General features: G+C 42.7%; 1 protein-coding gene across 2 annotated transcripts in view; it reads left to right on the top strand.

Moving 5' to 3' along the window:
* Nucleotides 1–227: 227 nt before the first annotated feature.
* VAPB (VAMP associated protein B and C) overlaps nucleotides 228–26,354 on the top strand; it is a 51,224-nt gene continuing 25,097 nt past the window's right edge. The window contains exon 1 of one of the 2 annotated variants that reach the window (XM_041732469.1): nucleotides 228–519. In XM_041732469.1, the coding sequence (XP_041588403.1) occupies nucleotides 462–519 (58 nt within the window). In that variant the 5' untranslated portion in view covers nucleotides 228–461. Of the gene's footprint in view, nucleotides 520–759; nucleotides 1,024–26,354 lie in introns of those variants that run through there. The other variant, XM_041732468.1, reaches the window with a different exon arrangement.

The following is a 26,354-nucleotide window of genomic DNA, read 5'->3' as shown; positions in this document are numbered from 1 at the left end:
TCACCTTCGCCCTGCGGGGCCGCACTCCTGAGCATCCTTGACGGCTCCGCCTCCAGCCCTGCACGAAGCCCCGCCCCCTGCCGCCCGGTAGCCCCGCCCCGCGGCCCGCGCCGCGCCTGCGCACAGCGCCGGGAGGGGCTCCGCGCGCGCAGCTTCCCGCCGCCCGAGCGCGCGCAGGGCCAGCGGGCCAGCCCGCCTGCGTGCGTGCGTGCGTGCGTCGCTGCGTGCGTGCGTGCGTGCCGTGCGTTCGCCGGGCACCGCGGCCTCGCCCTCGCCCTCCGCCCCTGCGCCTGCACCGCGTAGGCCGCCCCCCCCCCGCGCGCGCCCCGCAGACGACCCCCGCCCGCGTCCCGGCCGGCCCCCCCCTCTCCGAATTTAAAGGGGGCGCAGCATTAACGCCTCCCGCCCCAGGTGACCTCTCAGGGGGTCCCCCCGGCAGAGCTGCCCCGCCGCTGAGGAACATGGCGAAGGTGGAGCAGGTCCTGAGCCTCGAGCCGCAGCACGAGCTCAAATTCCGAGGTAAGCGGGACGCCCGCCATGTTCGGCCGCGGGCCCGGCCCGGCCGCCCCGCGCCCCCGCCCGCGCTCGCAGGCACCGGCGGCGCGGTGGTGACGTGAGCGCCCGCCCGGCCCGCGGTCCCCGCCCCGCCCCGCCCGACGGCGCGCCCGCCCCGCGCCCCGCGCCCGCCGGGCGGCCCCGGCCCCGGCCCCGGCCCCCGCCCCGCCCGCCTCCCCCCGAGCCGCCCGGCCCGGGAGGCGCGGGGCGCGGTCCCCGTCCGGCCGCGGGCCCTGCCGAGCGCGCGCCGCCCCCGGGGCCGCCGCCCCCGGGCCCCCCGCGTTGGGCACCCGCCGTCGGCCCCGCCTCACCTCCGCCTGGCGCCCGCAGCGCCGCCGCCACCTCGGGAGGTTTTACGCACTTGTGTGCTGCGCTCGCGCTGGACGGGAAGCTCCATGAGGACAGGACGCGCCGCTCCCTGCCGGGCGCCGAGCACACGCCGGCAGGTGGACGAAGCGCCCCGCACAGGTGATGCGACGCGGCCCGGGGCCTGCAGCTGGCGGCCCGGCGCCCACGGCCCCGTCTGCGCGCGGGGCGGGTGCGGGGTCCCCCGGCAGCTGGGCCCGGAGCCTGGGCCACCTCGTGCGCCCCGCGTGCCGCTGGCCAGCCGGGGCCCTCGGGGAAGTGCCGCTTCGCACTTCTTAGGGTTTATCTGACCAAGCACAGGCGTCCCGGGCCGTGGGCACCACGTCAGACTTGCCCAGTCTCCTTTTCTTTTTTTTTTTTTTTAATATTTTATTTATTTACACATGAGAGACACAGAGAGGCAGACACACAGGCCGAGGGAGAAGCAGGCTCCATGCAGGGAGCCCGACGTGGGACTCGATCCCGGGCGTGAAGGCAGCGCTAAACCACTGAGCCACCCGGGCTGCCTAGTCTTTCCTTCTAAAACGTGTTGAGTCACCGTCTGCCAGGTGTCTGGTTGGCGTCAGAGAGGCAAGGAATGAACAAGCGACCCTCCCGTTCCCCTCCCCAGCTTAGAGCTTACCTCCTCGTGGTGGGGGCGGGAGGGGAGACAAATCAGCAAAAGAAGAGTACTTATTCCAGATTGTGGTAAGTTCCGAGAAGGAAAATACAAAATAACAGCAGGTGACCTGATGAGCCTATGCTTTAGGTCCGGTGGCCAGGTCACCAGGGGCCGCCAGCGCTTGGCCGGCAGCAGGTGCTCGGTAGGCATCCGTGGAATGGATGCTGGCCACAGGCACCCTCATCTATATGCACTGGCAGGAGGTAGTACAGGGGAGCTTACCCGGAGTTACCCGGTTGGCACATGGCACGTTTGAACTCAGACTTCAGAGCTCACACTCTTAACTGTTCTGCCGTCTGACCCCTGGGAAATACTCTAGAGCTGTGGCTGTCACTTTGCCTCCCAGAATAACAATCTGAAATGACTCCAAATGGTATAATGAACCAAAGATTTTCCAGTTAAAACGAAAATAGAACCCCACAAACCTAACATTGGTTGTGATTCTGGTGGCAAGTACTTTGCCCTGGGTGACGTTCTCATGGCCTTCCTCTAGAGCAGCCAGACTCGGGAACAGGGAGCGCAATAGTTTCCGCTCGAATCGTCTGAAGTTCTCTACTCCAGAAGCAGGATTCTGCTACTCCTGAGTATTGGCACATTCATTCGTTCAGTTCACATTTACTGAGTGGCTGCTGCACATGTCAGGTACCAGGGAAGAAGAATCACTTTCGCCCTCAATCCCCCCCGCCCCAGGCCTTAAGTTTAGGGAAGGAGGCAGATGACAGACCCATCCAGGACAGGTGCAATGATGGAAGGTAATCAGAGTACTCCAAGAGCAGTAAGGAGGTCAGATCCTGGAAAAGGTGTCATTTGAGCTGAGTTTAAAGGTCAAATGGAAGAGACTGAAAGAATGGGGGGGGGGGGGAGCGCATCAGGCAGAGGAAATCCCATGTGTAGAGGCAAAAAGCCTGAGATGACTGGACCCCTTTGGCAGCAGCAAAGAACATTTATTGGGGTTGCAAGGCAAGGTAGGGGATGAGACTAGTTAGACAGGAGTAACGTCCAAGGTCTCCTGTGCCTGGACACAACCAATATCCAAGTTCAAATTGTGTCGCTTCTCCTTAGCTAGTTCTTCCTTGATTGATTCCCATCCCCCTACCTGTCTCCCAGTACATACACTCATCTGTTAGGTTTTTGAAAGAGGTTCTGATTTTTGAGAAAAAGTTTTTGTTTTGGCTTTTTTACGTAAAGATGTTTGATCTTTGGCTGGCAAGTTCAACCCTCAAAGTTAGGTCATTCATCAGTCCATGGGGCTGGAACTCACATCTACTTGCTTCTTTTTTTCTTTTAAAGATTTTATTTATTATTGAGGGAACAGAGAGGCAGAGATACAGGCAGAGGGAGAAGCAGGCTCCATGCAGGGAGCCTGACGTGGGACGTGGGACTCGATCCCGGGACTCCAGGATCACCAGGATCACGGCCCTGGACCGAAGGCGGTGCTAAACCGCTGAGCCACCTGGGCTGCCCTACCTTGCTTCTTAGAGAAGGTTCTGTTGTTGCTTAGTAGTGATACTGTGGCTGTTCAGCAGCTTTATAAATGCACAATATTATACAGAGATGGCTGGTTGTATTTAGACAACTGATTTCATCATTTCAACTTCTTTACCTGAAAGGTAAGGCAGAGAACAGTGACCTTTGGCCCTGGGTTGCCCAAAGTAATAATGGTCAAAGTCACTGGATATTTTTGCTAGGGAAGTGGTCCAAGAGAAGTCATGGTATCAAATTGTTGAAGGCTGTTGGCTCGCAACTTCAGAAGAGGCATCTGCAGGCATGTGTAAACCACTTTATGAGATTGGTTTATTTGTTGTAAACTGAGCACTAAAACAAATTAGAGACTCAGTACTCTGGCTTGCTGCGTAGAGTTCATTCATTTCAGGGTGAGAACTGCCACATTTAACTGATCTGTTCCAAGTTATGCAGGGTGATGACTAACTTTAGGTGGTTCATTTAGATGAACCAAACCTGTAGGCTGACTTAATAAGAAGGAAATAATTAAAATGCCTAAAATAATACAACCTTATCCAAAGGAAAAAAGTTAATTTTCTTTTAAAGGAGAAAAAGAAGCATCTTTTAAATGCAGCCTAAGATGATAGGGGATTATATATGTTGGATTCTTTTTCATTTTGGGCATTTTGTGTGATTATGTTGAGGTTAAGGATGTTTTTGAGGAAAAGAGAACGCAGACTTATGTGACTTTGTCCAGACTTCTTGAAAGTGCCAGGCAGCACTGTGTTAAGTATCAAAAGAAGAACTGTTGGCCTCCTGAAAGAAGCATGACACTGACATTTGTACTGGTGAAATAGTACAAGCTTTTTGGGGGGTGGAGGTACCTTTCTGAGTTTTTGGAAACTCTTAACAAAGGGTTGTTGCTCTTTCTGTTGATCTCATGTCTTCTGAGGCCTAACTTCCTTTCCTTTGCATCTCCTGACCATGAGGGCCCTCTTGTTGCCCAGCTCAAAGACAGCTTTCTGAGGGAGTCACTTTCGGGGCATTTTGTGTCCGTTCTTTTCTTTCTCCTCTCTATCTTCTTCTGTCAGATTCCATCTTTGGTAAATAGTATGTCTTGTGTGTTTTTGGTCATTGTCCAAGACTCTTATTCCTTCTTCGCATCCTAGCACCCTGTCCCGCCCATGATGCAGTCATGTGAGAGTGGTCTGTTAACGGCTCTCATAAGCTGATTAGTTAAGGTGTAAGTCCACTGTGGACCTTTGCTTTACTCTGAGATGAACCCAGTGACTTTCAGGACATCTTGCTATTGGTCAGTAGGAATGGCACCAGTAGATTGGTGTGGTTGATGACCACTTTGGGGAGAAAATAGGAACCAGAGTGCTGCAGATGGAGGATAGGTTAGCAAAACTGTCTTTTGTGTTAGGAAAGCGTGCTTGGAATCATTAGTTCACCCCCTTAAGTTAATGTGTAATTTAATATTGTTTAGGAAGCTAAAAAGTATAAAACCCTGTAGATACAGTCCGTTCGATGCAGTAATTATCTTTCAGATGCTAAGTACAGCATTAATTCTTTAGCTTTAGTATAGCACTGATTTCTTTAACATTTCATGATCACATAGAACAGACTGTGTTTTACAGCACAACAAAATGTCAGCAGTGTGCTTAAGATTCTTTATGGTAGTGGTTTAAATCCATCCTGAATAGATTATCTTCATTTATTTAATTATTAACCAGCTTGCTCATCAAAAGCAAGTGGCATTAAACTTAGCTTTAATCAAACTTAAATCTTCTTAGATTGTACTATTTACTTCTGAGTTTGTGTTCTTGGGAGAAAAATGTGGATCAGAAATTAGCTTTCTTTTATTCACTTCTCTTTTTCACAGTTCATTCCTTAGGGGGTTGACATAGCCATGTGCTTATTATATCTGGAAATTGATGACAGTTCCTTGACATGTGTGGTTGTGATGTATACAGTAATTTTCTTCATGATTGTGTGGTAGCTTACATCTGTGTGTTTTTATTGAAATAATTAGTCTGAATTAATGCTTATCAAAGAGATGAACTCTTAAACATTTTTAACACTGGCCTTTATGTATGAAATTTATATAATATCTTGTTTTCCAGTTCTAAAGACAAAATATTGAGAACTTTGACCCTGCAGTATTACCACTTGGTAGTTGAAAGGGGAAGAGTCAAGGGAGTAAACTATTCTGGTTATCACTTAAGTACTACCTTTAGGATCAAATTTTAAAACCTGAAACTTGAATTTTTACATAAGGAATTACCTCCAGGATTGCCTCATCCATCCCCCATTTGTATTTGAAAAATTTGCCGTCTGAAGGATGACCATGATTTGGAACAAATGAGCACAGCTTTCAGCAAGATGACAAGAAAGACGAACACAAAGAGTGCTGAGTTCCATTAGTCAAGACAAGGTTGCCATAGAGTGTCTTTAATAAAATAAAATAAAAGCCTTCTGCACAGTTATTTTGCAGTGGGGATTGTGTTAAAACAAAGTTACATTATGCTTTCCAGGCTTGCTTCCTCTTTTTCTGTCATTTTAGGCTCCTTTCAGCCTGTCATCAGCATAGCACATCTAGGATTGCTTTGGCCCTTGCTCAGTGGAGATGTGCCTTCTTTGAAGTTTTTACCTGATGGACCTGGGCTGCTGGCTTTACAAAACCAAGAGTTGTTTAAAGAGCTTTGTTTATGGAAACAAAGTTACTGAACTTGACAGACATTTTAAGATTATTTAAAAAAAAAATCAGTGGGGAAAGTATCTCTAGAATATCTCTTTTTCTAGATGTTAAATGTGTTAACAGAAGCTGTTGATGTCTAGATACAATGCCTTAAGTGCTTTAGGGTTTCTGCCTTGCATGGAAAAAAACAAGTCTTTGAGAAAATGGCATAGTTTCATGGGAAACAATCTTTTTTTTTTTTTTTTTTTTTTTAAGATTTTATTCATTTATTCATGAGAGAGACCGAGAGAGAAAGAGGCAGAGACACCGGCAGAGGGAGAAGCAGGCTCCATGCAGGGAGCCCGACGTGGGACTCGATCCTGGGTCTCCAGGATCAGGCCCTGGGCTGAAGGTGGCGCTAAACTGCTGAGCCACCTGGGCTGCCCCATGGGAAACAATCTTGAAGTGCTTTTATTTTATTTTATTTTATTTTATTTTATTTTATTTTATTTATTTATTTTTTAGTGCTTTCTTTTAATAGCATGTTATCATTAATTGCACAAAACTGTAAAGCTATAGAAACACCTTTTTAGAGTTTTTCCTTTATCCTTTCAGAGGGCTATCATCAGGTTTTGACTAGTAGGTTAGTATTTCTTTTCATTGTGTCAGATAATGTTTTCAGTCAGACTTTTGGTTTGTGTATATGGCTGCACGGGCACCACAGGTGTGGCTAGTGGTATGTGTTATTACCAATAATTCATAATGTGTTTGAATTAGTACACATGAGCCATTCAGTAGGCTCCTACAACCTTAGCTTATCTGGGAAGGGTGGTTAGGGAGAAATACTTTGGGGGAGAGATAGAGACTTGCTTGTGTTTTTTGGATTATTCTTTAAGGCAGTGGGGTGGACCCCTGGACCATTTACCTAGATTTGAATTGCTTGTGATGTGGCTTGGAACCTTTATAGCTGAGTTGCTTTGATTGTTTCTACAGGCTGGAGGGTGCGCAGAGAATGGTGTAGAATAGAAAGCTGAACCTAGAGAGCTAAAAGCAGAGGACATATTTGTAAGGGGCCACGTGGTAGACTCGCCCAGCTTCCCCTCTGGGTTGGCTCTGGAGGTAAGAGTAGCAGCTGTGGTGGTGTGCTGATGTTCATTTGGAAAGACAAGTTAGGAGAAGAACAAACATTTCTAGAAGATAAATGTTTAATTTCCAGAAGGTAGTCCACAAAGTGTAGGGACTGTTGTAGATGCTTTCTTTTCTTTATCTTGTTTAACCTACGTCACAATCCTGTGAGGTCAGTTACTCAGTGTTTTAGACAGCTGGGTCTAAATGAGGCTACAGAGGTAAATGGGGGTGCAAGGCTTTAACTCTGGTTTGTCTAGCACCCAAACCCATTTCTTTCCAGTATATCACTGTCCTCTCTTTAGACTGAACTCATAAAGGGGTTCATTCTTTGGGGGAGGAATGCAGAGAAATCATAACCATTGAGGAAGTGTTAGTATCTGTCAGGATAATTGCTTAAGAATGTTAATTAAGAATTATTCTTTGTGGAATTTTTTATAAAGATTTTATTTATTTGAGAGCAAGAGAGAGCGCACAAGCAGGGGGGAAGGGCAGGAGGGAGAGGGAGGAGCAGACTCCTCACCGACCAGGGAACCTGATGTGGGACTCGTTCCCAGGACCCAGGAATCATGACTTGAGGTGAAGGCAGATGCTTAACTGACTGAGCCGCCCAGGCACCTCTTTGTGAAAATTTTTATGAGGGATTTTGTACTATACTTTTTAAAAAGTTTGTATTGATGTTGAATGCTTTGGAAACATTCTTTGGTATACCTTGTGGATATTCTCTTTTGATACCAGATTTTGATGGTGTTAAATGATTCTGTATATTTAGAAAACATTAGCTTTCAAATAATTTGCAGTTCTGTCATTGAGACTTTGGATGGTAGCATGAAATGTGTGTGTGTGGTAGGGATATCACAGGTTTGCAGGTTTGTGAAGGGGGAATTAGGTTCGAAGGGTGTTTATTAAGATAGGAATATCTAACATAAATGACCTTTATAGATGCCAACTTAAACTTTGCAGGTGGAGGGATGCCTGGGGGGCTCAGCAGGGTTAGTGCCTGCCTTTGGCCCAGGGCATGATCCTGGGGACTGGAGATCCACATTGGGCTCCCTGCTTGGAGCCTGCCTCTGCCTGTGTCTCTGTATCTCTCTCTCTCTGTGTCTCTCATGAATAAATAAATAAGATCTTTAAAAAACAACAAAACTTTGCAGGTGGGGCTGCAAAACCTTTAGTCCTGAGTGTTCCTGATGGGCCCCTCCCTTTAGCACGGTGCAAACAGGTTAAGTTAATATGTAACTAGAGATTTCTGAAATACTTAGAGAGACTAACTCAAGGTGATTAACAAAAAGTGCTCTTTTATTCTGTATGAGGTGTACTTTAGGAAGTCCTCATTCCCCAGTGTTGACCTGCAAGCATACAAATCTGATTGGGGAGGGTTTAGAGATGTGCATGGATATGATGATTGTGTGCATAATAGATGATTGTCCAGTTGTGACCATTTTGGGTTTCTTCCTTTTCCACAATTCATCCTTTGAGGTTTTTCTTCATGGACAAACAACTCCTTCTTGTCTGGTAGAATAAACATGACTGATTTGGGGTTGGTTCCGTCACATATACTGAAAGCTTCCTATGGGCCAGTCGTTGGGTTGGGAACTGGGAAGGAGTCCTGGCTCTTAAAGTACCCAGCTTCCAGGAGGTAGAGGAGGAGAGGAGACCATGGAAATAGGACACTGTTGTCCTCAGTTGGGAGCCTGGAAAAAGCTGTTTTAGTTCTTTGGGGTTTTGATCTCACAGGAATGAGGCATGTGAGATTGATTACTCTGGGCTTATACTGTGTGGTAGGCATTTTTCTTTCTTTCTTTCTTTTTTTATAACATTTTATTTATTTATTCATGAGAGACACCGGGAGAGAGAGAGAGGCAGAGACACAGGCAGAGGGAGAAGCAGGCTCCATGCAGGGAGCCCAACATGGGACTCGATCCCAGGACTCCAGGATCACACCCTGGGCCAAAGGCAGGCGCTAAACCACTGAGCCACCCGGGCTGCCCCAGTAGGCATTTTTTTAAACCATTTAATTAATTCTAACAACAGGCTTAGGAAGTAGACAGTTAGGATCTTCAGGTTCATGAACCTGCATTAGAGGTGGAGCTGGGATTGGAACCAAGGTCTGTCTGAGTGCAAAGCCTATGTCCTTTATCACCACGTTGGCACTATTTCTTCCCTTAGACCATGAGTGGAGGTGTGGCTGACTAGGAAGGCTCTACATTTCCTTCTTTATTATGTTGTTAGGAAGATGAAAAAAGGACTGGAAACAGGACAGTGGGAATTGAGAAGAAGTAAAAAGAGAAACAGGAGAAAAGAAAGGAACGGTGCTTAACTGTAATTGTAATCTAGTAATGGCCTCTGTGGCCTTGCTGCCACAAAGTGCAGAGTTGTTCTAGAACCTTAGAGTGACTAACTTTCAGGAATTCTTTCTACTACTTCTTTTTACCCTTAAGAACTTTTGTTCTAACTTGATCACTTCTGACTGTGTCATTAATTTATTAGTGTTGAAAATTATGTGCTCATATCGTCACTGTGCCTTCTACCTACTGGAAGTCCTTTATTTACTCAGTGCCTGAGGTCCCAGATGTTGCCACTTGACTGGGGACAAGTTTAGCCTTTAGTTGCACCATTCAGCATGTACATACAGTACAGTAAAGAGAAGAGAAGGAAAGGAAGGTACCTATCTCAGAAGTCCTATTATCACTATCTCCAGTTATTTTTTTATTTTTTAAAGATTTATTTATTTATTTTAGAGAGGGAAGGGGGAGAAGTGAGAAAGGGAGTGGGGAGGAGCAGAGGGAGAAGAAGAGAAAGAGAATCTCAGGTAGACTCCACGTGGAGCATGGAGCCCAGAAAAGGGCTCGATCCCATGACCCTGAGATCATGACCTGAGCAGAAACCAAGAGGCGGGATGCTTAACTGACTCTACCACCTGGGCATCCCACCATCTACAATTTAGAAGTGAGAGAATGTAGGCCCAGGATTCAGCGAAAGGTGTAATTTGCACTGAAGTCCCTCAGCCTGCAAAGTGTGTGTGTCCTGTATTATGAAGGGGGGCTTTGTTCCTGCCCTTGCTGTCACTTGGAGGTCCTAACCTGGGATCACTGGCTTTGATTGACTCTTTTGTGGGATGAGGATGCCTGAACTGAACATCTCTTGGTGTTCCTTCCAGCTCTAGCTTTGATAACATCACATTTAAGTTTATTTTAACTGAAGAAGAAAGATGGAAAGCTCCTTGAGGGCAGAAACTGGAGCTTGTATTTCCCATAGTACCCACCAGTGCTTTGTACTAGCAGGCGTAATTAATATTTAATTAACAAACCCTCTTTTCCTGTTTAAAAGCTCAGTATTCTGTTGACCTTTCTTGAGTATTTCTGGAAATACTCTCATCTAGTTTTCTGCATCTCAAATTGTACAGATTGTATATTATTTGCATATTTTGTTTATGTCTTACTCTTGGGTGCTTCATTTTCTAACTGCTTTTATTTTTTCTTCTAGAATGCAAACTCCTTTAGGTTTTGTTTCCTTAGTTTTGTCCAGTAGTGACTAACAGAATAAATCTTTTTTTCCAGGTACATTTTATGGGCCCCTTCCCCCTTTTTGCGGAGCAGTTTTAGATTAATAGTAAAATGAACAGGAAGGTACAGAGATTTTATATATACTTTGTTCCTATGTGCACAGCCTCCCCAGTGGTCAACATCCCCCACTGGAATGGCACATTTGTTACAACTGATGAACTTATGTTGACCTGTCATCATCACCCACAGTTCATAACTTAAGTTAGGGCTCGCTCTTGGTGTCGTCCATTCCATGGTTTTGGACATATGTACAGTGACATGTTTCCACCATCATAATATCATAAAAAATATTTTCACTGTGCTAAAAACTCTTTTCCACCTGTTCACCCCTCTCTCCTTGCCAGCCTCTGGTAACTACTGATCTTTTTACTGTCTCCATAGTTTTGTTTTCTTCAGAATGCCATAGAGTTAGAATCATGCAGGGTCTAGCCTTTTCAGACTGATTTCTTTCACTTTGTAATGAATATATTCTTTTCTTATCCTTTTCTTCTGCTAACCCCAAAGAGGGAATACAGCCCTGGACATGGTCATCTTTTTAGTGTTTGGTTTGACCATTTGAAATAGAAGCATACATAAGAACAAATAAAAAGAGATTTGCTGAAAAAAACCCAGAAGTTTGTCCTTGTGGAGGCTTATTTGAATTCTCATTCTGCTGGTTGAATTGATTTGTTGGCATATAAATGTATCCTGATGGACTGCTCTGAAAATCTAAATTCGTGCTTTTTGACCTTTTTAAGTCAGACAGTGCTTTACTAATTGGATGAAGGAAAGCCATGAATCACTCCTTAGAGAATTTGCAGGTGTACTCATTCAAAACTTCTCCTGTGATCTGGGGACAGAAGGATCACAGTTACCGTGGGTGTCTAGCTGACCTCTAATCTCACTCAGAACAGCAGAGGTGGAAGAAACATGAGAGGTCATCTAGAGAAGTCCTAAGAAAACTTGGTCCGTTCATTTGGGTATTTTTATTTTATTTTATCAGTACTTTTTAAATGAATGCCTTTGTTGCCTTCTTCCTTCAAAGCAAGATTGTATCTTTTTTCTGTACTTACCCCTGCTTGCACTGAGGCCCTGAGTGCAGTGCTCAGCCCATCAGCAAGCCTCTGAGTGTGGTCTCTTCCATCTTTAAAAGGGAGTAACTGCTTTCTCAGTCATGTTTGCTCTGTTTCACTAGTCCCTCCATGCTGCCTCTTGTCCTAACAGGCTTCTGGAGATAGCAGTCTTAATACCTATTTTTACTATCCCTCACTCCTGCTGCTTGTGCCTGGGACCCTTGTTACCCTGCACTACCCGCCTGTGGGTCCCACACAGTGTCCCTGTCTTCCATGCTCCCTCTAGCGCTGTTGCTGTTCCTTCTCTGACATTCTTCCTTCCCATCCCTCCCCATCCCTTGTCCCTGTTGGCTTCTTCCGCCCCTCGGGAGCCTTTCGCCCAATCCTCGTGGAGTCCTGGTAGTGTGGAGGGCTACAGGGTTTCCTTCTCTACCTCTTCTCGGTTTTTCTTTTCCTAAAAGATTTTGTTTGTTCGAGAGAGGCACAGAGACACAGACAAAGGCAGAAACAGGCTCCTCACAGGGAGCCTGATATGGGACTCAGTCCTTGGACCAGGATCACGCCCTGAGCTGAAGGCAGACACTCAACCGCCGAACCACCCAGGCATTCCTCTTCTCGCTTTTCTTTCTCAGTTTCCCTCCTGTGCTCCTTCCATCTTTCCCTTTCCTTGTTGGGGGGCTCTTCTGCAGCACTCACCAATGTAGTGACTCACCAATGACCCCAGACCTGACCCAAACCCATACACAGGGCCGCAGGGACCTCAAATACAGCAGACTCCAAACTGCCCTCCTCACTCCTTTGGCTTTTTCTCTTCCTATCTCCTCTTCCTGCTGCGATCACTGTGTGAGCGGTGCCCACATCCATGCAGTTGACCAGTTCAGTGACTCAGAGCCCATGACTCAAACCTGCCCCTTCTTCCTTGTCCCCTCTGTGGCTGCCTTATTTCCCCCTGGATGACAGTAATAGCCTCTTGACTGGCCTTCCTGTCTGAGTCCTCTTTTCTCTATACTGATGATACTTTCAAATATGTAAATCTGAGGTCATCGCTTGCTTGCTTAAAATCATTAAAGATCTCTCCATTGTCAAAAAGAATGAAGTTTAAAAATTTTTAAGATTGATTGATTTGAGAGACCGAGAATAAGCCAGGGTGGGAGGGGACAGAGGATGAGGAAGAGAAGCAGACCTCATGCTGAGCCACAGAGCCTGGAGGCCAATGGAGCCCAGTGGAGCCTGATGTGGGGCTCCATCCCAGGACCTTGAGATCATGACCTGAGCCAAAACGGAGAGTCAGACACTCAACTACCCAGGCAGCCTTAAAAATTTTTTTATTTTTTATTTATTTATTTTTTATTTTTAATTTTTTTAGATTTTATTTTTAAGTAATCTCCAAACCCAGCATGGCGCTCGAACAAGACCTGGAATATTGTTTGTGCCTGTCACCCTTGATTTCTCGCATTGTCTTTCCTTCACCTGTGTTCCAGCCTTTCCTCCTGCCTGGTCCTAGGCTTTGCAGATGTTGTCTCCCTGCCATGCAGAATGAGGGTGTTCCTTCATCTGTCTGCTGCTCCCTCTCACCTCCCTTCAAGGGTCAGCACAGCTTCAGGACTTGAGGTCATGCTCCTGTCACACTGTCCACTCACATGTGCCTGAGTCCTGTACCCCCACACTTGTGTGTTTCTTGATTCCCTTCCTCATTAATCAAGAAGATCTTCACCTTTTTTGGATTTTGTCTTTTATCCCCAGATACCTTGCACTGTGCCTTGCACGTGGCAGGGTCTTAGGGCATTAATGGTGTCTGGGTATAAGAATGCTGAAAAAGGAGAGAATTGGAAAAAAGAGGAGGGGACTTTCTGTGGTGAGGAATGGTGAGACCCACCAGTACAGCTGGTGTGGACACAGTGCCTTCTCAGAAATATGTAAGGTTTTCTACCCTGTGCGGGCACTTTTTCCTCTCCTGCAGACTTCCCTTCTCACCTATCCTCGCCTCCTCTTTCAGAGCCAGAACTGGCTTCTCACCCTGTGTTCTTTACCCATTCCGTTCCCATCACATATGGTTATCTTGCTCCATTAGTCAGCCTATTCTGGTGTCTCAGATTTCTCTTCTGCTTAACTCCTGCCCTGTTCCTACAAACATAGTGAAGTTTCCCCTTCCTGAAAAGAAATTGCATTCCCCTAGACCTTCCCCCCCCCCCCCCCCCCCCCCCCCCCCCCCTTAAGTGAATGCCCAGTCTTCCAAACTAAATTTCTGGAAACAAGGAATCTCAATTACTGGTTACATCTTCACTTTCTTTCAATTCTCAAGCCTTACCACTCCATTGAAACTATTTGTAGTTCACCAAGTTTCTGTTGCAACATGTATCTTTGACTTCTCTGGTGAACGTCCACCTCTTTATCATTCTTTTACTGGGTGTTAACATTTCCCAGGCCCTGTTCTCTGTCTTCTCCACTTAACCATTCTCTTTTTGTTTTCTCGTCAACAGTGCCTTCCATTATCACTTCTACACAGAAAATTTCAAAATCTCTATCTCTGAGCAGGTATTTTGATCCCTGGGCTATGCCTACTGGCTATCCCTGCCTATAGTTGTCGTGAAAGCACCTCAGACTCGACACAGTCCATACTGCATTCAGGATTCATCTACTTTTTCCTGTCGAATGTGTCTTTCATATCTTGGGAATGGCCCTTGCACCCTGCTGGGTTATCTGGAAGACCCATATTCATCTTTTACTCCCCCTCTTCCACCTCTGCACCCCTGTGCTGCTTTTATCCCTACGCTGAGGATAGACCCTGTCACTTGAGGATTATTGCCCCATGTCCCAACTCTTTTTCTGATTCTCCCTCCTTCCCCCATCCTTCAGCCCTCCTACAGTTTTCAGAGCTATTTTTCTAAAATTGAAATCTGATCATATCATTTCTGTATTTTAAAGCATTCATTGGCTTCCTAGATCTTACAGGTTTAGTGTTCAAAATTCCTAGGCCAGGATCAAAGCCTTTCAATATTGGGCCACACTTTTTAAATTTTTTAAAAAGTATCAGCTTTCATTTTCCATTTTAAATGACTACAGTATTTATAAGCTGTTTAGAGTAAGAAACCCTCACGTGTTCTCTCTCTCAGACACATGCAAATACGTGTCTTATTTCTGCTTTATACTACATCTGTAAATGCTGTAGAGGCATGGATGCTTCCAGAACCCATGTCAGAAAAGAGAAACCAATTTTTTTCCTCACACCTATCTTCCTAGAATTATTTTTAATATTCTTCTTTCCATTTCTTCATGCAGCACTTGCATAGGGTTTAGGTAATTAGATTTTATAGTTTATTTTTACTTATACTATAAGCTTGTCAAAAAGCATTTCTCAGCTTCATTCCCTTCCCTTGTGTTTCTTCTCCTATAACCCTATGGTGTCCCCTGTAAAGGCCCCACTTTGATCATACCACACAGCTTTCACCAAGGCTCTCCTGCAGCTCAAGAGCTCAAGAGGTGTATTCCTTCCTCTTTTTAGACTCCAGGACTTCTCTCAGTGTTCAAATCCCCAGGCTTCCTACCCTCCTGTGTTTACATAAAACATATATTAACTTTAACCCAGTACTCAGTGCAGTGAGAGGTAGTGGACAACCCACCAGTTAAGAGGTGAATTCTGGGACCGGGCTGCTTGGATATGAATCCTGGACCTGCTACCTAGAAGGCACATGACCTTGGATAAAGTATTTAACTTCTCTGTGCCTCATTGTCTTCCCTGTGGGGCATGTTAGGATCAAATGAGTTAACACATGTAGAAGTGCTTAGAATAGACCTGGCACAATTTTCAGTTTTTTGTGTGTAGTCTCTACCCACAATGTGGGGCTCAAACTCATGGCCCCAAGATAAAGAGTCGCATGCTCTACTGACTGAGCCAGCCAGGTATCCCAGACGTGGCACAATTAAATGTTAATTAAGGTCACTATGATTTGATAATTTCTCTTTTTTCCTAACCACAATATATCATCCTAGAACCTCAGTCTCAGATTCTTATTTCTTAATTCTGCTGGGCCCTGGAATGCTTCTCCAGGCATACTTACTGTCTTCCTAGGGTTCTGGCAGAAGCAGCAAAGCCATCTCTCTAGCTGGAGGGCTTAAGCACACACCAGACAGTTCATTTGCCAGTTACTTATTGAATGCCTACAATGTGCTAAGTATTGTTATGGGTACTTGAGAGACCAAGGTGAAAAAAACAGACAAAACTTTTGCCTTAGCTTATCTTTCAGTAGGGAAGATGGGTACTAAGTAAAAAACCAGGAAATATATATAACATGGTGCCAGATAATGGGGAGTGGAAGGGGGAGGGTGTGGCACACAGGTTAAAGAGGTTTGGCAGTGGGTTCTGTATTATAAAGAGGCAATTGGAGAAGGCCTTGTCCTTAAGATGATACTTGAACTGAGACCTGTATCAAATGAGTATGCAAGCCAGACACACATTTGGGGGAAGAGCATCGTGACAGGGAAGGGGCAAGGCCCCAAGGTGGCACTGAGTTTGGTGTGTTCATGGAGCAAGCAGCAAGATCATTGTGTCTGCAAAGGAATGATGGAGTGACACAGGAGGAGATGGATTCAGAGATGGAGGAGGAGCCTTCCTGGTAGGCCGACCACAGGAGAGACTAGGGATTTTGTTGTGAGTTGAGAAGCCATGGAGGATTCCAAGCAGGAGTCTGTTTTTAAAAGACCGCAGTGTAGGGTAGGGTGTAGGCTCTGAGAGTGTGAGATGTGTGGGTGATGGTATGTATGGAAGCTTAAGGCTACTACAGGAATCCAGGCCAAGAGTAAAAGAGAGACCACAGCTAGCACTAGGGTGGTGGCAGTGGAGAGAATGTGGTGAGAAGTACTCACATTCTGCTCTGAAGGCAGCGCTGGCTGCTGGGTTAAATGTGGAGTGGGACAAGGAAGAGAGGAATCTTAGATAACTGCTTTTTGGCCCAAGCATGTTAGTGAGTGGTGGTTCCTTTTCCTGAGATGGGAAACAGTGGGTTTGGGGGAGGGGAGAGGGACTTAAGAGTGTTATTGGGGCCTGATGAACTTCAGATGCTTAATACACCTGCAAGCTTTGATCAAGGGAGAGGACCGGACATGGATATAAACTTGGCTATCATTAGTGTTAGAATATGCTATTAGAAGGAATACTTTTTTCAGTTGAGAGACTAGATAAGCCTTTCCAAAAGGGAAGGCATTTGAGCAAAACTTTGAAGGCAGAAAGGGGGGAAATAGAAGATATTTTTCAACCAGGTTTCACAGCCCTTTTCCCTGGTCTCTGGTTGAATTTGTTTTAGAAGCTGCTGACCTGGTTGATAATCTCTTTTTGGTTGTGTAGCCACTTAGGTTCTCTATTGAAAAAGAGATCAGAGCAGATTATATACTGAGTAATAAACCGCATCCTGCTATTCCTCATTGTTCGCAGATTGAAAATGCAAGGTGGACCATAGAGGTACAGAATGCTAGATGTGTTTTGCTTCCCTTCTCTGTGTGTCGGCTGTGAATATGTTGGTTTTGGTGTGGAAGCTTTTCAGTGTGTTATCATCTTCACTAAAGATTGAATATTTGGGGGAAATTTTTACTTCTACAGGTATTGACCTTATGCACTTGACTTGAGCTGTTAATTTATAACTTAGTCAAGTTAAAACCACAACTACAACCATGTGGAATTGGGACCCCTTGCTGTCTTACCTCTCATATCCCTCACTTGGGCATAATGTCTATCTTGACTGTTCTTGCTTTGTGTGAAAAAATGAGTCATGTTTTGCCAGTCTCCTGTTGAGGTGGAATTTTATTTGGAGTGAAATATTGCGTATCTTTTTATTTTCATGATCACTGTAATCACAAATTTTGGTCTTCTAAAGAGAGAAAAATTACTAGATGTTTGTTACACTGGGATAAAGATGGTACATTGAAAAAATTTAGTTTGTTAAATGGTCTAAGATACTTTTAGAACTGATACATAAATTTGTACTAATCAGGTGTATTCAGCTGTTTACTGTAGTCTTAGTGCTGAGTATAGATAGGATTATGCAGCTTCATATACCCTTATATGATACTTTTAGCTATTTTTCTGTTTAGAAAAAAGTGTTGAATTAAAGAAAAGTAGTCATGGTATTTCTCTCTAGAGGGGTAAAGAAAGGCTTCTAGTCTTCACAGTTCTAATAATAGACTTTGTCAAAATTTTAAGTTTGGGTTTTTGTCTTGAATTAGTGAGACCACTGCTACCTTCAACATGTTTTTAAATGATAATCTTGGTTTTCATAAATTATACAGGAATGGCTGTTGTTGGTAGGTATATTGATTTTTAGCACTCCACAATTTGGGATTCCAGTATTTTTATACATCCAAGGCATTCTGGGTAAGAAGAAAATGATCTCAAACATTGCCTGCATCTGATGTAAACTGTAGGTAGCTTTTTTTTGTGTGTGGAAAAAAACTTACAGAAAAATACAGGTAATATAATAAATACCCAAATACAGAATAACGAAATGTTAATAAGTTATTATACTTGTTTTAAATCTTTCTTTAAAAGGTAAACTTTAGGAAGAATTTGAAGACATGTCTGCCCACTCATGCTCCTCTCTTCCTTACTCTCCAGAGGAATTTAGTGTGACCTGCTTTCACTGTTGTCTCTATGACTTGATGTGCTTTTGTGGCGTGTCTCCTGTCAAAATACAGGTCTCCTTAATTATTCTCAATTGTTGTATAGTATTCCTTCATAAGAATGTAGCATATTTATTGTTAATAATGAGTTCTTTGTGTAGTCTGATTAATAATTGCTTATCTGTTAACGTAAGCTACAAAGAGCTTTCAGTTTCCTAAACTGTTCCTTGTTTCTAGTTGTTATGTCTTTTTCGGGTAGCTTTCCTGAGTTTGACCTTAGGCCTTCCACAGTACTTTTATCTATTGAATTCTTACACTGCAGTAGAGTGCCTTGTGGTCTAGCTTTCCCACCCGTGGAGTTGGTGGCCGACTGACTTTTATTTCTTTCTGCTCCAAAGGAGCTGGGAGACTAGTGAGTTGAATAAACAGCCTGAAAGGTTGGTAGAGTCTGTTTCAATCAAGCTGGCTTCTGGTGTTTCTTTGATGGTATCATCAGTGAGTATTTATGGTGTTGATTTCTCTTGCTCTAATAATGGGTGTGATGTGTCTGTCTCCTGAGGATATTTTATTTTATTAATTTAGAGTTACTTTATTAATTGAGAACACTTTGCATTCTGAGATTTCTTCAGGAAAGGGATGTGTATGCAGGGTGGTTTATGTGTGGTTATTCCACAGTAAGAGCTACACAATTAAGCTTTCTGTTAAAATATTGGAATCCAATGTCTGCCATTAAAAACACATTGGTCGCAAAGCTTTATTTTTGTTTCTAAAGCATTGATTTAATCTGTGAGCTAACAATTCAATCAAGAAAATAGATTAAAAAAAAAAACTTCTCCCAGTGTCCTTACTCTTGAATTCATAGTTATTTAAGAGCTCACCCTCTTTGGCTATCTGTTACTATGATATCTTCTTTTCATTTTTTTAGAAGGGTGTGACTTTAAACAAAATTATCTTAGAATAATAATGATGAAAGCATTATTGACTCAAGTGAACATTTTTAATACCTTCAACCTATGTATGAACAGCACAAATTTATCATGACTTCAGATCCCAGTTATGGAGTTGGCATCTGTTTATATGAAACATGCCAGGATCAGAGCTGAGTTGCCTCTAAAGAAGCCTGCTGTTCATTCACGCTGTACACACTTACTGAGCCCCTCTACTGCTTTGGGTTGACTGTTCTTGGCTGAGGGCATCCAGTGATGAACAGGACCGACACAGCTTCCTCTCACATACAGGTTTATTCTAGGTGGGAAGTTTATTCAGGAAAGGAACATGCGAGCTGTCAGGTGATAGAAATCCTGTGCTGAGGGTAGAAAGGGTGATAGTGCCGGGGAGGGGGCCGGCAGTAGACTCGAGCCTCCATTTACAGGGAGCCTGGTTGGGCATACAGGGAAGGCATGCATGAAGAGTAAAACCATTGCTTAAAATAGCTGGGATCATGGTGTGGCCATTCATTCATTCATTCAGAACATTTACTGCATATTTTACTCTGTCTGAAAGTATTCTAGACATTGATGATCAGTATTGAACAAGAGGGACAGAAATGTCTCTGTTTTCCTAGAGTTTCCATTTTGGAAGGGGAAGACTTACATAAACAAGGAAAAAAAAATGTGAGGATTGGTGCACTGCAGATGGTTGGGGAAAGCAAGAGGCAGTAGGATACTCTAATGGGAATAGACTGCCAGCAGATAAATTTTAAAGACATCTGTAAGATATCCTACAGACTTTGCTTCATAGTGTCCATTTCTCCCCATTCCTGTATATTTTTCCCACGCACGAAGTCTGTTGTATTGAAAAGCATGATTTTATTGTCTTAACAAAATCCATCATCGGTCCTAGGGTTCTGGAGACAGATTATTACCTTCCCAGAAGGTAATCTTTTCAGAGTTGAAATGAAATATGGTAAGTTATTTTTTTGGAAGGGTTGAAGAAAGGAGAGATACTGTACCTAAATTGTGTTTGCAAAAATATAAAGTAATACAGCTCTTTTTATGCAGAGTGAAAAAAAATAACTGTTGTGGAGCTAATAACTTTAAGTTTATATCTGGAAAGCTGAAACCTGATAGATTATATATCAATTTGTTATATAAGTTATTTGGTAACACATATAGTTTGAATTTCAAAGTATTGTAGCTACATTAGGAACATATTATAAAGGAAGGGTATGTATTTCTAGCACCAGGATTTCATGAACTCCAGAAAAAGGAAGAAAAGCAATTTCTTTGCAAAGCAAAGTATCATTCTTCATGTATACGTATGTGTGTGTGTGCATATATACTTTATTCATTTTTGTGTACACATAAAATACATAAATATTTCACAATTAAAATGTAATATCAGAAGTGTTGGAGGTGCTACCAAAGCTGCATTAGTACAAAGTCCAAATACTTCTTTTCTCTTTTTTTTTTTTGAAAAACAAAGAAACACTTTGTTTTTTAAAGCAGTTTCCAGTTCACAACAAAATTGAGCAGAAAGTACGGAGGGCTCCTGTATACCCCCGACTCCACATATGTACAGCCTTCCTCACTATCAGCTTCCAGCACCAGAGGGCCACATCTGTTAACACTGGCTAACCTACATCAATACATCATTATCATCCAGTTTGTAGTCTATGTTAGGGTCCGGCTGGGTGTTGCACATCCTATGGATTTTGACAAATATATATAATGACATGCATCGACCATTGTAGTCATACAGAATAATTTTACTGCCCTAACAATCCCCTGTATTCCACCTATTTAGTCATTCTCCTCCCAACTTCTGGCAACCACTGATCCTTTTTAGTTTACATAGTTTTGCTTATTCTAGAATGATTCTATAATTGAAATCATACGGGATGTAGTCTTTTCAGATTGGCTTTTTTCACTTACTAATACACATTTAAGATCCCTCCATGTCTGAATTATGGCATGATAGCTCATTTTAGCACAGAATAATATTCCATTGGATGGACAAGTTTATCCATTCACTTACTGAAGAACAGCTTTGTTGCTTCCAAGTTTTGACAATTACGAAAAAGCTGTTATAAACATTGATGTGCAGATTTCTTGGTGGACGTGAGTCTTTGACTCCTTTTAGTGAATACTAGGGTGTGCGATTGCTAGATTGTATGGCAGGAGTATGTTTAGTGTTTTTTTTAAGAAACAGCCAAACTCTGTTCTAAAATGGCTACGCCATTTTTTATTCCCATCAGGAAGGAATGAAAGCTCCTGCTGCCCCACATCCTGGCCAGTGTTTGATGATGTCAGTGTTTTAGATTTTGGCCCTTCTGATAAGTGTGTGTTGGTATTTCACTGTTTAATTATTGTTTTAATTTGCAGTTTCCTAATGACATATGTTGAACATATTTTTCCATTTGTTTATCTTATTTTCCATCTGTCTATCTTCTTTGGTGAGGTATCTGTTCAGATCTTCTGCCCATTTTTTGTGTTGTCCATTTACTTACTGAGTTTTAACGGTTCTTTGTATATTAGGATGACAGTCCTTTATCAGATGTGTCTTCTGCAAATATTTCCTCCCAGTCTGTGGCCTATTTGTCTTCTCATTCTCCTGACAGTGCCCGTTGCAAAGCAGACTTTTTCACTTTAATGAAGTAGTGCTTGTCAATTATTTCTTTCATGGATGATGCCTTTGGTGGTGTCTCTGAAGAATCACTGCCAAACCCAAAGCCATATAGATTTTCTTCTGCGTTATCTTCTAGGAGTCTTACAGTTTCTTGTGTTTGGGGTGTGTGTGTGTATTTATATTCATTCTAGTAAATTGAATTGTTGAGTAAAAATGAATGATATATTTATTCCTTAAAAAATTCTGTCCTGCTGTTTACAGATGGGGTGTGGGGCATAAGATGTGCTTGAGGTTACGCAGGTAAGCAAGGCCGAGATGGAGTTTTGAGTTCACTTGGCAGTTTTCCCTCTTACTTTTACATCATTGGGACCTGAGCTCTTATTCTTTTGTAAAAATGGTATTTGCAGGGGCAGCCCCGGTAGCTCAGCGGTTTAGCACTGCCTTCAGTCCAGGACCTGATTCTGGAGACCTGGGATTGAGTCCCATGTCGGGCTCCCTGCATGGAGCCTGCTTCTCCACCTGTGTCTCTGCCTCTCTCTTTCTCTTTCTCTTTCTCTTTCTCTTTCTCTTTCTCTTTCTCTTTCTCTTTCTCTTTCTCTTTCTCTTTCTCTTTCTCTTTCTCTCTCTCTCTCTCTCTCTCTCTCTCTCTCTCTCATGAATAAACAAATAGGATCTTTTAAAAAAAGTGGTATTTGCATTTCCTGAAAGGAAGGCTGTCGTTGGTCTCTTTCTCTCTGGGTCTCTGAATGAATGAATGAACGATTGAATGATTACAGAAGAGAAATACAATACTTGTACTGTGCATAGATTGGTAAAATGTTTAAAGATTTAATGGAATACTTTTTTTTTTCTGAAAAATGTTCCTGTGTTTCCTGCTTAGTAAGTTTATCCAGCCATTTTTGATGAAATTTTCAGTACTTGGAACCTGGCCTCTTACTGTTGAGAAGTTTGCTGGATTGTGATCTTCTTTCCTTGGCTTTTAAACCAGCATTTTATAATTCCAAGACTCCATGTTTGTAAGACTGAAAAATTAACTGTTCCTCCTTTCACCTTTAGTGCAATGCATACTTCTGGTTTTGTAGTCTCTGTATTCTTTGCTTTCTAAGACAGGTGAGTTTCAGATCTTCTTACTGTCTGAAAATACACACTTCAGAATGACAGTAAGTCACGCCTTGGTGGAGAAAACAGTTTATACTGTGCTTAGCTTTATCTAAATTCCATTTAGAGCATGTCAAGGAGTCCATACTCAACTTAGTCCTTGGTATTCATGAGCATCTACAAACTCAAGAATTTTCACAGATGAGTATTTATAATATGGGGCATAAAGAATATTACTCAAATTGTTAAGAAAAATCAAAATGTTAAAGATTATTCCTAATTTGTCCCAAATCACATTGCTTCATTTTTTTGGCCTTCATTTCACATTTTAGATCCTTAGCTCCTAGTTTTGTATAAACATTATATGAAATAAGGAATAAAAAAATTGGAAAGAAAAATGATTAAAGTATGTGCTATGGTTCTAGAGGTACCAAATCATTTTTTCATTTCTTGGAGGAAAAAAGTCTAACTTTTGAAGGAGATTTCATTTGTAAAATTGACTCTGTACTTTATAAGCAATGTTTAAATTCACTGGTGATAAATATGCATGTTGGTATAGTAAAATCCCATTTTTTACATAATGCTTTAATGGAAATGGCAGTTTTATGAAATGAAAGTGACTAGTAAAAATCTGAATGATGCTCATAAGCCTTTACATCATTTTTATTGAGGTTTTTGTATATTCTAATTCATTAATACGGGGGAAAAGGAGATCACTAACATGGTTTATTTCCTATAATTACTCAAATCGAATATAATTTATTTTCAATAAAATTCTTAGAGTACATTGCCCAGGGTGGGGAGAAGAGGGCTGGCCTGTTTTTACAAAATGTCTGGTTTTTACTCATGAGACTTTGCTGTTTTAACAATGTTGTTCATTTGCTTATATTTTCAGTATAGTTCCCTCTAGATTTTTACAAATAACCTACATAAGTGCAAGAAATCTCAAATGCTTAAAAAGCCCAGGATTGAATGTTAAGGGAGAAACCTGGGTTATTGTATTCTACTTATTACTACAAATATTGTTTTTCTTTTAATAATTCAGACTACCTTTTATGTGATTCATAATGTGAAACATTACTTAAATTACCATGTAATAGATTAACTGGGGAAATTTCCAAAAAACACTTAGTGTTTACAGTTAAATTTGGTTTATTTTTGTGGAATACCTAGAAGAAAAGGTCAGTGTAAGGGATAACCAAATACTTAAATTTTGGTGCTCCCCTACCTCCAACTTCTTGAGGTAGGGCAAGGAAGAGGAGACACTACAATCTGAGTTGGAAACAGGTAAATATTCTTAATTTCATCATAGTGAAATCTTGCCAACAACTCTATTTTCTGCTCAGTATGCTTCAGACCGCCTTATGAAAGTCTGTTTTTGTTTGGATGTGATTGTGGGCCATTATGGATTTTTGGCATTCTGATCTGAAGATGCTTCCATGTTCTTGAGACAGAATTTTGTTGAAACTAATAACTTTTATACCCCTGCCCCCAGGCTTTATATTTGAAAGCTCACTCCTTTTCAGGTGTCTCTTTATGTAGACACAGTTTTGTCTGTTTTCTTCTTTGCCCCAGCATTGTGGAGCTACCTGAACTGGAGCTGCGTTTACATGGAGTTGCTGGGATTGGCAGCTCTCATGTAAAGGCCAGAGAATGTGTACGTGTTTGGTGGTTATGCCTACGTAGGTGTATGTGCCGTTTGTGCAAGCGTGAGAGAGAGAGAGTGTGTGTGTGTGTGTGTGTGTTTGTAATTGCTCTCTTTGACCCCAGAAAATCAGAATTGTGTTTAGCTGTTCTTTTTTCTTTTTACCATTGCTGAAGTGATCTCCACTCTTAAGCAAGTAAAGGGACTTACTGGGGGATAAGTCAGATTGTGTGCTTTGTGGAAGGTGGAAAAGGGTGGAGTTATAGAGAGCTGCTGCCTCCATAATCCTTCAAACACTGTCTCAGCACCAAATATCCTGTTTCTCCCTTGATGCCAAAAACTTGATACGAGGATGGAGCGTTGTCAGCATGTGGCTCTCCTTCATTATAGCTGAAAATCTTCTTAGGCCACAGGGCACCTGCCCTCTTGGGTAAGCTTTTGGTTCTCAATAAGGAGTGGACTTGGAGTGTAGTGAGAAGGTTGTGATGGGTGTCAGTCAGTGAGATGCACTACCAAAGGTGCTTTTACCAATATCTGGCTACAACTGCACCTATAAAATGCCTGACTCCCAGAGGGCCAAACTCAGGGCTTATTGGAAAGGTAATCGGATGGAAACATTCTCTTCAGGTATTTCATTCTTGAAGGTGCCATTGCCCACGAAATGAGGATGAGTCTTGGTGTAAGTAACTCCAAACAGTAGATGACCCAGGAGTACAGTTGATTCTGCTATAATGCGACATACACATTCCTAAAAATCATCATACTATGTAAAATAATACCACGATAAACAGGACTTAGAAGAGAGAGATGACATTAAGTGTAGAGCATTCAAAAACTTTTTTGGTCGTGCACACACATGGATAGGAATCTAATCATGGTTTTACACACATTAAATGGGTTAGGAATACATATATATTCAATAAACATGGCACTTCACCTTGAAGAAGACATGAAGTTTGCTTGTGGAAGTGGCATCAGAAGAGTTGTAGTTTGTAAGTCACTGTACAGTGGAGGAAGGCAGGCAGGTGGTGACATCAGGTGTGGGTGGGTGTGGCTGCTAACCCACAGGTGAGCTGAGGTAGCAAATAGGGGTTGAGGTGTGTGTAGGGGTGTATTTTATGTGTTTCTAGTCTGCTTGGTCTAGCTGGATGCAGTTTTCTGTGTTCATGTAGCATTTCTTGCAGACAAAATCATGCATAAGCAAATGTGAAATTTGTTTTATGCTTAGATTGTCCCCCTAATATGCACATCAATCACATTGGAACAAATTCATGATTTTAAACTAAGCTTTGTGGCAGAACTGTCTGTAGTTTATTTGATTCTGGAACTGAGTCCTTTTGCTTTCTTCCTTTCCATCATTATTGATTTCTTAATTTATATTTAAGTTAAGCCCATATCAAATTGATTTTTTACACCCTGAGCACTTCTGAAGGAGAGAAAGCAGCTTGAGATTTTAATTTTACTACAGCTTATCCACCAGGTAGTTTCCTCCTTAGTGAATATCTTTGCCTGCCTCTCTCTCTCTCTCTCTCTCTCTCTCTCTCTCTGTCGTCTATTTAGATACACACACACTGAGACCTTTACTAGATGCCAGGCACAGTGCCTGGAGATATAGAATGTATTCTGTATTCTGGAGATACAAAAACTGGTAAGATATCTCCCATATTAGTTACCTCAGGGGACAAGGAAAGCTTATTAACTTCCTCTTTATACATCTCTTATTGTTTGGCTTGTTTTAAGAAGCGTGTTTTACTTTTTTAATTAAAAAATCTAATAAAGTAGAAAATGAATAAATAATAATAATAAAAAATACCTTCAGGGCACTGAGCTTTGTTTCAGTCTTCCCAGTAGCCTGTGTAGTTATAAAGCTGAACATGACGTTTCAGGTGTGGGCTGCCTAGCAGGACTCTGAATTTGCTGTAATTAATGCCATGGCAGCAACACTGTGTTGTGGGGAATTTCTGTGTTTATAGACCATTTACACCTC

The sequence above is a fragment of the Vulpes lagopus genome, chromosome 18 (genome assembly GCF_018345385.1).
Source record: "Vulpes lagopus strain Blue_001 chromosome 18, ASM1834538v1, whole genome shotgun sequence".
Taxonomy (NCBI): Eukaryota; Metazoa; Chordata; class Mammalia; order Carnivora; family Canidae; genus Vulpes; species Vulpes lagopus.
This window is presented reverse-complemented; position numbering and strand designations above follow the sequence as displayed.